We start from the raw sequence: 14,114 nt of genomic DNA on the forward strand, positions 1-14,114 counted from the left end.
CAGAAAACATTCATTCATGATTTCAGTAAACAGTAATGGTACCGATATGTAATAATCATTGATTATCATCAGAACACACGATAACATTAAACCAGTAATTATTGCTACACATTGCAGATCAAGTAAACAAAATCAATAGCTTATTGATTGTAATTTAAAGTGTTATTTTAGTTATTATGCCGTTTTTAGCAAAAACAAAAAAAAAAACTGTGACATTTTGTAGGACATAGTTTCTGCAGAGCAGAAGGAGTTCATCAGAAATTCGCTTCTAAGCTATTGGTGGGGCTTTTCGCAAAGAATAACGCTGCCCCCTGTTGCTTAAAGCTCTGGAGCATGGAGCGTGTGACGCGTCCCGGGTATTTTCTGTGTTAAATTTAAACTCAAACTGCATTTTTTTCTAATCTGCACTTAATTAACAAGAATTTGAAAAAAACACACTCAGAAATGCAATTGTAAGCCTAATCTTCTTAATATTTGACCTCCGTTATCAGAACAAGGCTACAAGAACATGTTAGAAAGACCCTTTTAATCAGAATGAGTCTTTAAAGTAGTGAAAGATTCTCATGTGTTAGTGCTCTTTGAGTTAGTGTACACTGAATTGTATTGTTATTTTACAACGGTGCGGCAGGGGGCGCTCTGTAGCTGTTTTACTGAAGCTTCTCCATAAATCCTGAGAGAGAACAAGAAAAGCGCTTTTATTTTTCTTTTAAACCGAGATGGCGTCGGCGCAGTTAACGGACGAGGAGCTTTTTTCGCAGTTAAAGCGCTTAGGTTTCACTCCGGGCCCCGTCACGGAAAACACCCGACCGGTTTATTTGAAGAAACTGAAGAAGCTTCGTGAGGAGCAGCAGCAGCGGGGATCCAGAGTGCTGAAAAGCCGCGCTAGCACGGCTGTTAGCACAGCGGTTAGCATCGCGGCGCCGAGGCCCAGTAGACATGACGTCACGCAGTTGAGCGCGATCAGAAAGCCGGGCCGGAAGTCGTCTGTCCTCGGCTTCAGCTCCGACGAGTCTGACGCTGAAACCCCTCTGAAAAGGAAGGGCCTGGCTAAGCACAGACGGATCACCGCTTGTCATCAGCAGCTGGCCGGGCCTACAGACAAGCAGAACATCACCGGAACGACCCTGAATTCGTTTTCTAGTCCGCTGGATCATCATCAGAGCGTCCATAGCTCCAGGCATTACGACGAGTCGGGGGACGAAGGCGAGGAGGAACCAGAGAACCCTCACTCCGTCAATGGTCGTGAAGTGACTGGTTTGAACAAAACAGCGGGAGAGTACTCTGATTCGGACGAAGATGGAGTTCTGAGCCCCGGCGACCGAGAACGGAACCTACCGGAGCCTCGGCGGAGCCGCACGGCTGCGCCCATCTCTCCCTCAGACAACCGAGACTCGCAGGTCAAAGGCAAGAACAGCTCGCCCAATCCGCCCGGGTTTCGGAAGATGGTGCGGGCAGAGGACGAGGAGGTGAACGGAGAGGAGCTCGACCCTTTTGGGGGCTCGCAGAGGTATGCCCGGAAGTCCATTTACGTCTCCCTCGCTGAGCAGCGCGGAGCGAAGGCCGGGAAAAACCACTTCGACAGCGAGGACGGAGCAGCCAGAAGCAACAGCGGGGCTCGGTTCAGCGTCGGGCTGAGACCACGCTTCTCCGGCTACAGCAGCCCGGCCCAGACACACAAGGGGAACCACTCCAACCACAGCCCGCCCCCGAACCACGCATACAGCCCGACTGCTCCGAAGAAGAAGCTGTCTGTCCCGGAGGACGAACTCCTTCTGCAGTTCAGGAGGGAAGAGCCCGCGTCCTCCGGCAGCATCAGCGCCCATTATCTGTCCATGTTCCTGCTCACCACAGCCTGCCTCTTCTTCCTGCTGCTCGGCCTCATGTACCTCAGGATGAGGGGCTCCGTGGAGGCGGACAGTGTTAGTAAGTATCCAGCTGGATCAACTTTTACATGTTTTTTTAATGCATCAAAAGTGAACTTTAAACTGTTCCAAGCATTTGATCAAACATGGAGAAGTGTTACCGTTATTGTATTGCTATAGACATTCAAGAGATTCAAGAAAAATCCTCTTTTTAAGCTTTAAGTGTATTTTGATTTTTTATTCTTCACCCCAAAACAGTATTTTTTCATTCACGCCTTTTAGGGTTTTCCTTTAAAATATTTTGTTTCATTCACGCCTTTTAGGGTTTTCCTTTAAAATCCTGCTTGAGCACCAGCTCCTTCATGAAAGCGAGTGGGTCCTCACATCGTGACATCACAAAGTGAGGACCAGCCCCTTTCAGGAAGAGTCGATGCTGCCAGCACCGCCCCCTGGCTAATAGACACACCAACTTTCTCAGTGGCGCTAGCGGTGATCGGCTAAACGCTCTGGTTTAATATGCACAATATGCATGTCCATCTTTGCAAAAGTTTGGGTGTTGTTTGTTTTCATGGGAGAAACCTAGAGTCTGCCTCACTGCAGATGGCGACTCTAGGTTGACGTCATGAAAGGAGCGGAAGGAGGAGCCTCAGATCAAGTTGGACAATGAGCTGTAAAAATAACTTGTTTTCCCAAAAAAAAGTCCTTCAGTGTATCAAAGGTAATATTTATTATCATATAAATGGATCTAGTTGACTCTGAAAGGCTTAAGAAAAGCATGATATATACACCCTTAAGATGGAATCTCGAATGCCATCTGACAAACATCTGTAAAAAGAAAGAAAAGCATATTTTCCAATCTAATCTGTGGCGCTCCTGTCATGACACATCACTATTAGCTGGTTGTGATAGGTGTAGCCAGCTGGACATACCTGTCAGCTGATCAGAGGTGTTGTGACCACTGGACTGAGCGAGTGTAACGTCGCCCATAGAAAATGCCTTACTTCCGGCTCCGGCGAAATGAGGTCGTGATTTTTCCGCCACACTGACAACAAAAGCAGTGATTGGTCCCAATTGGTCTGAGTCGACGTTTCTATGGCAACCAGTCTTACCAGTCAGCAGTGAGCTTGTTTGTAGGCCACACCCATTCCGCTGAACATGGGCTCAGGATAATCTGTCAAACATTTCGAACATGTCAGGTGGGGGCCAGTGGACACCACATACTTCTAATGGTCAGTTTAAAACCTAAATAACTTACGATAAAGAAAATATGTTTTTTTCTGACCAATAGAATGATTAACAGCTGCTCATTTCTCTATAGATGTCTATGGGATTTTGGCTTCTTGGAGCCAGCAGGTACTTCCTGTTTGCGATGCCAGGGGAAGAAGTCACTCAAAAACTGTATTATTATAAATAAATAAAAAATTTATTGAGAAACAAGTTGATATCTGTTATTTAAAATTGTTAAAACAAAAACAGCACTGGCCTCACCAGACTCTCCAGGACTCCTGAAAAAAACAAACAAGAAAATCCGAATATCTTAATGAAGAAGTCAGCTGTTGATATCCATAATGATCATTTGGGTAATAACTGAAGCTCTCAAGCCTTTTAGAGGCAGCACACTGAGGTCCGTTAATGAATGTTTCATGAAAGAAATTCATGAAAAGGATGCAGACGGTTTCGGTGGTGTGTGTCTCACATGCTGCATGTGTGAATCACGTTTTAATGCGCTCTCCTGTCCTTTTACAGTCAAAAGACACCCGTTTGGCAGCGAGTTTGATCAATCCTATGTAAGTATCTTGTTTTTTTGTCTTTTCAGTGGAAGCTGTGATTTCTGCAGGGAATGTTGAGGCCATTCTCCTCCAAGAACAATACTCATGGAATGTGATTAGAAGCTGATAGTTCAGAAACATTCAGCCTCATTGAATGGTAGCAAGTGGGCTGGACAGACCAAGATAGTAGAATGTAATAATGTAGAATGTAAGAATGTAGATCTGCTTTAGAGTAGAGAAACCAAATGGAAAAGAGGGAAGCTGGATAAGTGGCTGGAAATCGAGGAATTTGTTGTCTGAAGTAAGACGGGAGTGATCAACACTTAGACTCAGGACTGATATTGAATGAAGTTCTCAAAATCTTAACATATATCTTCATGTGTACAGAGGGGAAGCAAGTGTTTTTCAGTCAGATTCTGCAGGTTGCCCTTCTTTAAAAGCTCCCACAAGCTCCATGCTCATCCACTTTTGGACAAACCGATCCATGAACGTCTTCGTTTTCCTCATCTGAGCTGGAATCTGGATCCAAACTGTACGGCTGGATAGCTCTGACATTGCTGCCATCTTTGTTGCATCACTAATGTTAGGGTTGGAGGGGTGTGAGGGGCTGTAAGCTAGCGAGAGAGAGTGTAAACAAAGAGCTCTCAGTAACGGGGAGGTAATCAGGCCCTGCCCACAACTTTGAGGTGAATTTCCAGAGAACTCCTGGCGCTCTGCAGAAACTTTGTCCAAGAAAAACGACACATGTTTTTAGATTTTGGCTAAAAACAGCATAATAATTCAGTGTTTGCGCGCTGGAGCAAAATCTCCAATATTAAAAGACGAAACTTTTACCATACAACCTATACAGTTCACCAGTGTTGTTTACTCTGTGTTCTTTCAGTCCAAATAGATTTAGATGTAAAAACCAACAACTTTCCTAAACAATATTTCAGGGTAAATATGGACATTGATGGATCCCAAAAACTGAGATTTTCAACCAGATGATCCTTTAAATCTTTTTTTTTTCATTAGCAAAGATATAGCTTTAAACAACAAACAAGTCTTTGTTCCACCTCACATTCTACCAAACAGAAATCTGCACCAAGCAGACCTTTAAACCTTCATTTTAAAATTCACTTCAGGCTTGCTAAGAACAAATGAAAACTGCTGACGGAATTAAGACTTTAGAGCTCAGAGCTGAAACTCCTGCCGGGGGCTCAGACATGGCAGGCTGCTGTGTGAAATCATGTTAACTCAACAATCTATGGAAGCTGGTTTTCCCCCAGAAACAACGTCAAACCAATGCTTGATGGATAATGGCTGTAAATGATAGATCAGAGCTGTGTAACCCTTGACGCTCTGACGGGTGAAGCTGTGCGGTTGGAAGTCATCCACATGTGTGTTTGCAGGCGGAGGAGGAGAAGGAGCTGATCCTGACGCTGCTGCTGAGCCTTCACAACCACCTGGCTGTCGTAGCCGGTAAGCATCTTCCCTGCATCCGGTCAGCCAAAAGCTCAGAGGAGCTGGAACGCTGCAGACATTCTCAGATTCTAGCTGAAGTTGATTTGATGGAAGGGTTTTTACCCCGAGTAGCTGATGGAATGAAGGAGCTGTGAGGCTTCTTTATGTCAGAGGAGCATTATGTCACTCTGTTGTTATCATTCTTATACAATGTTCTATTCCTCTGTTGGTGTAAACTCCATTCCTCATCTGTCCTCTGAAGAAGCATCAAGCTCTGTTTGCACTAAATCTGACTCCTTCCAAAATGACTGTAGAGGATTTGAACGCAGGAATGTCCTTCAGAAAGTGACCTGATGATGTGACCTGATTCCAGGCCAGCATGACTGTGGAGACCCGCAGCATCCCAACAGGAGTCTGTCCATGAACCAGTCCGCCACCTACCTGCAGGTATGAACACGTGACCCACACCACCTCCACATCCGCTGGTCCTCCTATCAGTCCTCACAGGATGGTCTGTTTGAAAAACAACATGCAGACCAACAAACAGGATGTGGACTGACATGAGGACTGATTGTGTTTTCAAGGCGCAGAATCAGGAGTTTGAGCGCTTCACACTTGTGGCTCTGGAGTGGATCATCCGAACGGACCAAGAATTGGGGTTAAGGTAACGTGACTCCAGTGGTGTGAGGAGAGAAACGCTTCCCCCTGAAGGAACCAGGTCTCTGATGTTGGAAATGTGCTTTCTGATGTCCAGGCTGCTGGGAGAGGACCCCCATGTTCCTGTGACGGACGTCTCTGAGATCTCTCAGCTGGAATCCACTCGTCCCAGAATGCCCTTCACCTGCCGCCTTCGCAAGGCCTTCGTCACAGTTGGCAGTAAAGTCCTCCTTGTGGCAGCAGGTGAGTGAATTGCATGATGGGGCAGACCCTCAGTGTTTATCAGTGCAAAGGCGCTTTTCTTTGTGACAGAATCTGCTGGAATTGCGTTAATTGTGTAACTTTATCCCATCTGACTTTAATGTGCGACGGAAAAAAAAAAAGTCACTGAAACTGGTAGCTTCTAAATATAATAATAAATGTGAATCCAGCGTTTGAACAGCTTTATTAGCAGCACCCTTTGTCTCTTAAATGCAGATTTCTTTTATTTTCAAGTCAAAGTCTTTTCTGTTTCCTGACTGGATCTTTTCTGCTAAAATAAAACTTTCCAAATATGTTGAACTCTTCTCACTTGGGGGTTTCAATTTAGCGGTTGACGCTGCCGCTTCAGATGATGGCAATAAAAGACTCCCTGAGCACATCAAAACCAGTGTGACATGTTTAGATCAATCTTTATCGTCAATATTTAAGGTGCTGTGAAAATGAAAAGGTGCTTTCTGGTCAATACATCATTTAGCCATTAAGAACAAAGTAAACCTAATGAATAGAATCATTCTTTGTCACAGAAAATCTGTCTCTTGGGTTCATTTTCTTGTAAGGACTTATGGGATGAGATGCATTCTCCTTTAATGTCTCATTCCTTGAATGTGCAGCTGCTGCTATGGTGTGGGGCGTGGTCCGCTACCTGAGGTTTCGCTGGAGAAGACAGGAGGAGGAAACCAGGCAGATGTACGACATGGTGGAGAGGATCATCGGTGAGACATGCCCCTCTGATCAGGCGTTGTCCTCTGGTGACCTGAACTCACGTTCTGATTAACGGCTGTTCAGATGTGCTGAGGACTCATGGAGAGGCGTGCCAAGAAAACCAGGACCTGCTGCCGTACCTGCCCATCCCTCATGTCAGGGACTCCCTGGTGCTTCCCCAAGACCGGTGAGTGTCAACAGGCCTGCAGCTTCAAGGCTTTTATTTTGAAAAGGCTGAGATGTTTTCTGGTTCAACCATTCTGACATGAGACTTTTTTTCTCTTTCTTTTTAAAAAAATATTCTCCAATATGAAACTGATGGTAAAAATAAGCAGGACATGCATCTAATTCTTTATTTTCTTTGAGATCTCAGTACCTCAGCAGACTTTCAGCCGGTCAGAAGGTTCTGAAGTTTTATACCATGGTTCGAGTCAATACTCGATTCTGATTGGCTGCTGGGTGTGCGTCAGAAATTGATCACCGCACGCCCCAAACAGAAGTTCCGGTCACATATCTTAAATCTTTTATATGACTGCCAGCTTCTTTAAAACAACCTTTAGCTTCATCATCTGGACAAAAAAAAGCGGCAAGAGGTGAACTTTCTCTCTGAACTGATGCTTTATTTAACCCATCGGGACGATCAGCATATATATATTTATCGCTTTATATCGCCAAATCTCGACCGCAGCGGTGGTGCAACGCCATGTCACATTACCGTGACAACGCGTCGCACCACATAACAAACAGTTCGCTTTTCTGGAAAAAAAGCGATACAAATCGAAAAAAAGAACAAGAATTACGGACTTAAAAACTGGATAATATTTATTTCTTTTGTAAGTCACCATGGTATAAGCGGGTTAATGGCCGACCAAGTGTGCATTATCATTTTTTAACGCACTTCGCGGAAGGGGAGGACGGTTCAGGCTTCAACGCCGTGAGTTAAAAAGTGATAATGCACACGTCGTCGGCCATTAACCCTTACATAAACTGCTTTTGCATTAACAGTAGCTCTGTGTTCTTACTGGAGCGTGGAGCTTATGATATCAGAAAAGGGATTTGATCAGATCAAACTTCCCAATTCTACCCGGCAACCAAGTTATTTATGGAACTTTAAGCATTTTTTATCCGCACACTCACGTCTGCCACTTCCATCACAGTCGCCTGTTTTAGCTACACAGTTAAGAATTCAGGTAGAAATTTTGGTGCAACTACTTGGAATGTTTGTTTTGTTTTTGGACATCGCTTTAAGATTTTTAAAGTATGTTTAACAAAATTAATATTTGAAGCAGAATCTGCAGCATTTGAAGCCTTGTTTACATCAGACAGCTGGTTATCATATCAACATGAAGACACGCTGCCGAGGTTGACGTCATGAAACGGGCGGCACCCACAAGGAGGGAAGGGCGGAGCCTCAGAGATCGAGTCGTCTTATTTTCATTTAGGAAAATGACCTGCAAAAACAACTCCCTTCATTAAAAAAAATATTCTTTAGAATCCCAAAGGTAATATCATATATATGGATACAGTTTACTCCCAAAGGCTTAAGACTAGCATCATATAGACCCTTTAATCTTAATTTTTTATATATATCTATATCTAGATATAGATATGTTCTCCATTATCAGACAAATGCAACAAAAATATGTAAAACACACCAAAAACAAAAATGGATTTTTAAACAGCTGGTGGGAATTTCTCTCCTTTAGTAAAATGATTCTTGATGCTTGTGCAGAACAAAGCATGAGGTCTGAACATTCAGGTTCTGCAGCTGCAAAGCTGAAGGTTTTGTACAGAGAGCCTTTGACGTCTCCTTCCATCTGCACAGAAACTGTGTTCAGCTGCAGTTCCTCCACTCACTTTCCTTCCATAGTTACCCTCCTGGATAATCAAGCCGTTGCAGCTTTTACTGTGAACTTTATCGATTTGGAATAAGTTGTTGCAGCTTTGTTGTTGTTGTTGTTGTCTGTCCTGCCTGCACCTCCTCCAGGAGCTGCAGATCCTTCAGTTGCCGGGGGTTTAAACTGCAGGCACGAGGCATCATGGGGTTCCCGTGTGTCTGAAGCACAGTAATCTGGATTTAAATCCAATCAAATCCGTCTTCTCCAGGAAAATCCTGCAGTTTTTTTAAAGATACATATATCGGTTTTCCTTAAAAGTGAAAGGTTGTTTGTTTTTCTATCAAAACTAGGGATAAATCTATTTCTATTCCTACGATCCAAGCAGATCGGTCTGTCCAAGGCAGAATCGAATCGACCTATACTACTTTAAAATAAAAAAACCTCTCTAACATCCTCCTTGCTGTTTGTCTAGGTGACTGTCACACGCTGAACAGGGAATGATGGGCTCATGTTTATGTGTGTGATTTGCAACTGAATTACAGGAAGAAGATGAAGAAGATTTGGGGGCGGGCCGTCTGCTTTCTGTCAGCCAACGAGTCCAGAATCCGAACAGAGACGCAGAGGATTGGAGGGGCCGACTTCCTGGTCTGGAGGTGGATTCAACCCTCCCTGTCTTGTGACAAAGCCAACCCCATGCCCTCCAAGGTCTGGCAGGGACAAGGTAATCCATGTCCTGGGGCCCTACCCAGCCCCACCCACTCCTGACCCCCCCTTACTGGCTGTATGCACCTCATTGCCCCTGCCGCCCCGGTCAGAGCTCCAACTGAAAAATTCATTTAGAAAAATAGCAGCTTTTCTGTTGGTTTTGTCTCCATAGCAACCGTATCATTTTTTCAAACAGATCAATGTCAAATTTCGTAGAAGAATTTTTGAATCTCCTTGGCAACAGAAGTTTTTTGTAAACTGCTCTCACTTTCCTAATATGTCCACATCGTATTGTCTATTGTTTTGTTTAGCTTGAGCCAACGATTCATGTTTTACATTTTCACGATATTCCAGTTAAAGATTTGCTACCGGCATGGAAACGCCACATTTGTAAGCTCGCCACGCCAAAGCTGCTCAAAATCTACAAACTTTAAACAAACAATAGTTTCCCATGATGCTCGAGGAGTTAGATGGTGAAAGATTAAAATACTTAGGTATATAAATTTGCTGCTGCTGCTATAGGTGATTTATTTATTTTTAACTCTAGGTGGCAGCTTTATCCAAGGTGAAAGGTCAACAAAACTTTGGTTGTGGTTGTAGTATCACCCTGATGGCGTCTATGTGAGATTTCGTGAAGATTACTCGAACAAAAGTCTTTTTCTCACTATGTGAGAGAATGGGGAAAGTCGTCAAATTTTACACTCTGCCAAAAAAACGGCCTCTGAGCTGTAGGTCCTGTGACCATCCCATAATAATCTCTAAACCTTGGATTTCTCTAAAGTATGCTCACACAAGCAGCGTCAACTCGCGTTCAGGCGACCACCTTTAAATAAAAAGTCTATGCATTTGTTCATAGACCAGAATTTCGTCCGGAACGTCTGTGATCGCGCGTTGCTGCACACGTTTTTAAGTCCCGCCACGGCCTCTGCGTACAGAACGGTGTTCATTGATAGTGCGCTGAAAGTTCAACCGGTTGAACTTCTTCCCGCTGAATCGCATCACTGTGACCAATCGGGGACTCGGATTTGATAGTGACGTGTAGGTCGAGTCTTTTTTTTAGACCAGGGAGGTAGCCTAGCAACCGTTGTAAAGATGAAGGAGAAACGAATATTTGCTTTTTGTGTCCGGCCGGAAGAATATGACACCAAGATGAACATTTATAGAAACGGAGCTGAGAAAACAAAAAGCCAGGAGCGACATTTGCCCCCACTTTGACTTTTCACATCAAGTTTCATCCCACTGCAGGTGACAGATAAGCAGACCAGAGCTAGTAGAAAAAATGTGTGTCAGGTGTGAACACCACCGGCTTACACCAGGTACTAGGTGTTTGCTGATTTTGGTGAGTTTTTGGCGGGCGCAAATTTTTGCTCAAAGGCACAGAATTAGAAGAGAATTGTGAAAACAATTCAGTCCAGGACTGCTGATGGACAGATTGAATAACTGCTCAGTTTGCCAAAGAAGCTCCATGAATGTATTATTGGGGTTTTTTCCTGAACGTGGTCACAGTGTTCCCAGTCTGCTCTCTGCAGCGCTGGCAGGTAGGAGGCGTCTATGCGCCGTCCTGGCTGACGCAGAGACCTTCTGCCTGGTGCTGATGCCATCGTCCAGGAGGATCTTCACTCTTTTTGCCTGTTCCCAGCTTTCCCTCTGGACCGGAGGAATTCCCCCCCCAACAGCCTGACTCCGTGTCTGAAGATCAGGAACATGTTTGACCCAGTCATGTGAGTATCCGTCGGCTTTAGCAGGGTTGCCAGGTCAGACCAGCCGTTTCCAAAAGCCTTTTCAGAACCTCACATTTCAACAGTGAAAGCCTCTAATATGGTTGGAACCCTTTAGCTCCTGTCAGATAAAATGAAATGAATAACTTCTTTGAAATTATCGCATTGCTTTTATTTATTTATATAAATATATTTAGATTTATTAAAGATTTAAAAAAATGACTTAATAATATTGTTTTTATATCATAAACTATTTTTTTTAACCTAAACCTCCCTCTGGACTCCTCTTTGAATAAATAGCAAAAATAGAAAAGCTTAAATTCAATGGAGGCTAGTTGTTACATTCCTTTTGAGCTGGAACTTGCCCAACCTGGCAACCCGCTCTGTCTCTGACTCTGAGCTTTTCCTGGGTCTGACCTCCGGCTCCGGACATGTTTGTCTTCAGGGAGGTGGGGGAGAACTGGGACTTGGCGATCCATGAAGCCATCCTGGAGAAGTGTAGTGACAACGATGGGATTGTCCACATCGCTGTGGACAAGAACTCACGAGAGGTGAAGTCTGCTCCGTTCACGAGGCCTGCCGCCGTTAGCCGAAGCGTGACCGAGTGTCCCTCGTCTCTCCTCAGGGCTGTGTGTACGTGAAGTGCCTGACTGCAGAGCATTCGGGGAAAGCCTTCAAAGCTCTTCATGGCTCCTGGTTTGACGGTAAGGTAGACCTGCTTTAGATCGGGAAACATGAGGGTCTGTGAGGAGGACGAGAACACAGCAGCTGTCGAGGACTCACAACCTCCTCGGTTTCCTCTTTGTCAACCTTCATCTTTTGATCTGTTCTTATGAACCAAGGATCAAAGTTTCTTGCTTCTTCAGGACATTTGTACCTTTAGTTTTTATCACTTAGACTCTTAGCTCAAGAACAAATTTCTTCAGAGGTTTTAAAGGACCTATAACCTGCTTTTCTGCAGTCTCTCAGAGTAAACTTTATCCATATATATGATGATATAGTCCCTAAAACACACTAAGGAACCATTTTCTATGAAATAAGAGTTATTTTACGCTAGCCATTTTTTTAGACGGAAGTAAGGCGACTTGATCTCTGAGGCTCCGCCTTTCGCCTCTTGTGGGTGCCGCCCATTTCATGACATCTTCCGGAGTCGGCCTCGGCAGCGTTTTTGCAAAGATGGATATGCATAGAAAACAAAAGTGTTTAGCCGGTCCCCGCTAGAAAGTTGGAGGGTCTGTTAGCCTGGGGGCGGGGCTGGGTGCACAGACTCTTCCTCACTTTGTGACATCACAGTGTGAGAACTCACTTTTTTTGGTGGATTGGGAGGGGCTGGTGCTCAGAGCGCAGGTTATGGAGGAAAACTAGTGAGGAATTAAAAGCTTAAGAAGAACATTAACAGGCTCTTTAAATCCATAGTAATGACTGAAGAAATTTCTGGAAAGATCCTTAGATTTCGTTCAGATTGCTCAATTGCAGATGTGCATTTTTTTATTAAATAAAATCTTTCATTTTTTAATTGTTTAACTTTTTAGCATTCAACATGGATCTAAGCTTTTTGTCATTTGATGTTTTTTTTAAAATTTTCTTTACAAATAAAATCACAAAAAGGACTACCTGTTATCTACACTTCAGTTAAGTATACCTAGCTTGAAATAGTTTGGTTGAGGCTCTGGGCACCCCCCCTCACACACACTTTTGAAAGGTGTTTACTGTTGATTGTTGACGTCTGGCGGCCTTTGTTTTCCAGGTAAACTGGTGACGGTGAAATACCTGCGTTTGGACCGGTACCACCAGCGCTTCCCACAGGCGCAGGCCTGTAGCACGCCGCTGAAGGCCTCCAGCCTCCGCCTGAGCAGCACTCCCAGCCAGCAGCGGACCTCCAGTGCGTCCTGAGCGGAAACACCTTCACGCCGCCCGTCTGCCACCACCCTTTTTTTATGCTATGCAGCATGTTCCAGCTGTTGGGTGGAGCAGCGGTTCTGTTTTATATTATGTATGTATCAGGAGCGAGTGTTTCAGGTGTGTGCAGGGATTTGAACCTTCAGCCACAATCTGCGGCCCAAGTGGAGCTCATGAACTTCTGTGTTTGGTCCACTTGCGTCCTCTAGTGTCAGTTTTCAGTACTACGCTCTCCCTCAGTTGGTCTTTTTTAGAAAAACTTGTGGATGTTTCTTGAGTTTCTGCTCCAAATAAGTTTTAAGCACAAGCGGTATCCCATAATCGGACGTCCTGCAGCATCAGGGAAGATGCTGTTGGGTCCATGTGCTGCTCCTCCTTCATGCTTATCACCTCAAGCTTCTCCTGCCCAGACCTATTCCTGTCATTGCCAAGTTCCAAGTACTCTCATCATGACTACGTTGTACTCCTGACCGGACTGAGTGAAGTGAGGCGGCTGTGGGGTTTTTATGTCTGGAGGCCGAAGCATCAAGTCGTTGAACACTAAGCTCCACACGCAGCTCCAGGCCTCCTGCTTCTGAAGCAGCCGTGGGTTCCTGTCTTAGTTCAGTGCAGTGAAAGGATGTTTGGTCTAAAAACGATGCATGCTTCACGCGTTTGAAGGCTCCAGCTTCAGCAGATGATCCCGATGTGCCTTAAATTTGTACGTCCATAAGAAGCCACTGCTTACCTGGAGAGCAGAGAAACGGGGGAAGGCCTGTGCAGTTGTAGTTTGACGTCTTCACAGTTGGTATTCCATAGCTGTTTGATATTAAACACAGTTTCTATTTATTATCATTTTTCCCCATAAAGCTGATCACCTCTCTCAACGTCAGCAGTTCGATTCCCGTTTGTGTGCCGGTCATCTGCTTGTACAGAGTTGGTCTGCAGGTCTGACGTGGACCCTGTGAGATTTTCAGCCGGCAGTGGGAGCTACGTCCTTCATCAGGAAGTGAAACTATCTGCCCACCTCCCCTTAATAAAACACTACCCCCCCCCCTCCCATTATTTCCTGTAAATGCTGTACAGTGATGTATGTTGTGTATTGTAAGCAGCTTCACTTACAGTGTGATCTGAGTGGGGCTTCATGTAGGGCTGCCACATAACGGACATTTTAAAGGATAAATGACTTATATTGTAATTTGTAAACGGCTGAAATTAAAGGTTTATTAGTTTTTAAAGTGAAGCGTTTTGTTGTTTAATTTAAACTCCTCCTATAGTGGA

At 44.5% G+C, this 14,114-nt stretch overlaps 1 protein-coding gene across 1 annotated transcript; it reads left to right on the top strand.

Annotated features, from left to right (window-relative positions):
• The first annotated feature begins 676 nt into the window (after window positions 1-676).
• lemd3 (LEM domain containing 3) lies at window positions 677-14,076 on the top strand. Its single transcript, XM_004083111.4, has 13 exons — window positions 677-1,923; window positions 3,609-3,649; window positions 5,023-5,092; window positions 5,448-5,521; window positions 5,659-5,738; window positions 5,829-5,974; window positions 6,604-6,705; window positions 6,779-6,881; window positions 9,075-9,253; window positions 10,877-10,958; window positions 11,401-11,506; window positions 11,581-11,659; window positions 12,703-14,076. The coding sequence occupies exons 1-13, from the start codon at window positions 717-719 to the stop codon at window positions 12,846-12,848; spliced, it is 2,415 nt and encodes an 804-aa protein (XP_004083159.1). The 5' UTR covers window positions 677-716; the 3' UTR covers window positions 12,849-14,076.
• Window positions 14,077-14,114: the final 38 nt, after the last annotated feature.

Source organism: Oryzias latipes, chromosome 23 (assembly GCF_002234675.1).
Source record: "Oryzias latipes chromosome 23, ASM223467v1".
NCBI classification, from domain to species: Eukaryota; Metazoa; Chordata; class Actinopteri; order Beloniformes; family Adrianichthyidae; genus Oryzias; species Oryzias latipes.

Excerpts from the sequence above, each read along its gene's own strand:
- lemd3 (XM_004083111.4), top strand. The coding sequence starts at position 717 with ATGGCGTCGGCGCAGTTAACGGACGAGGAGCTTTTTTCGCAGTTAAAG. Across the intron at positions 6,706-6,778 it reads CATGGTGGAGAGGATCATCG|ATGTGCTGAGGACTCATGGA; the intron begins GTGAGACATGCC and ends ACGGCTGTTCAG. Across the intron at positions 10,959-11,400 it reads AACATGTTTGACCCAGTCAT|GGAGGTGGGGGAGAACTGGG; the intron begins GTGAGTATCCGT and ends GTTTGTCTTCAG.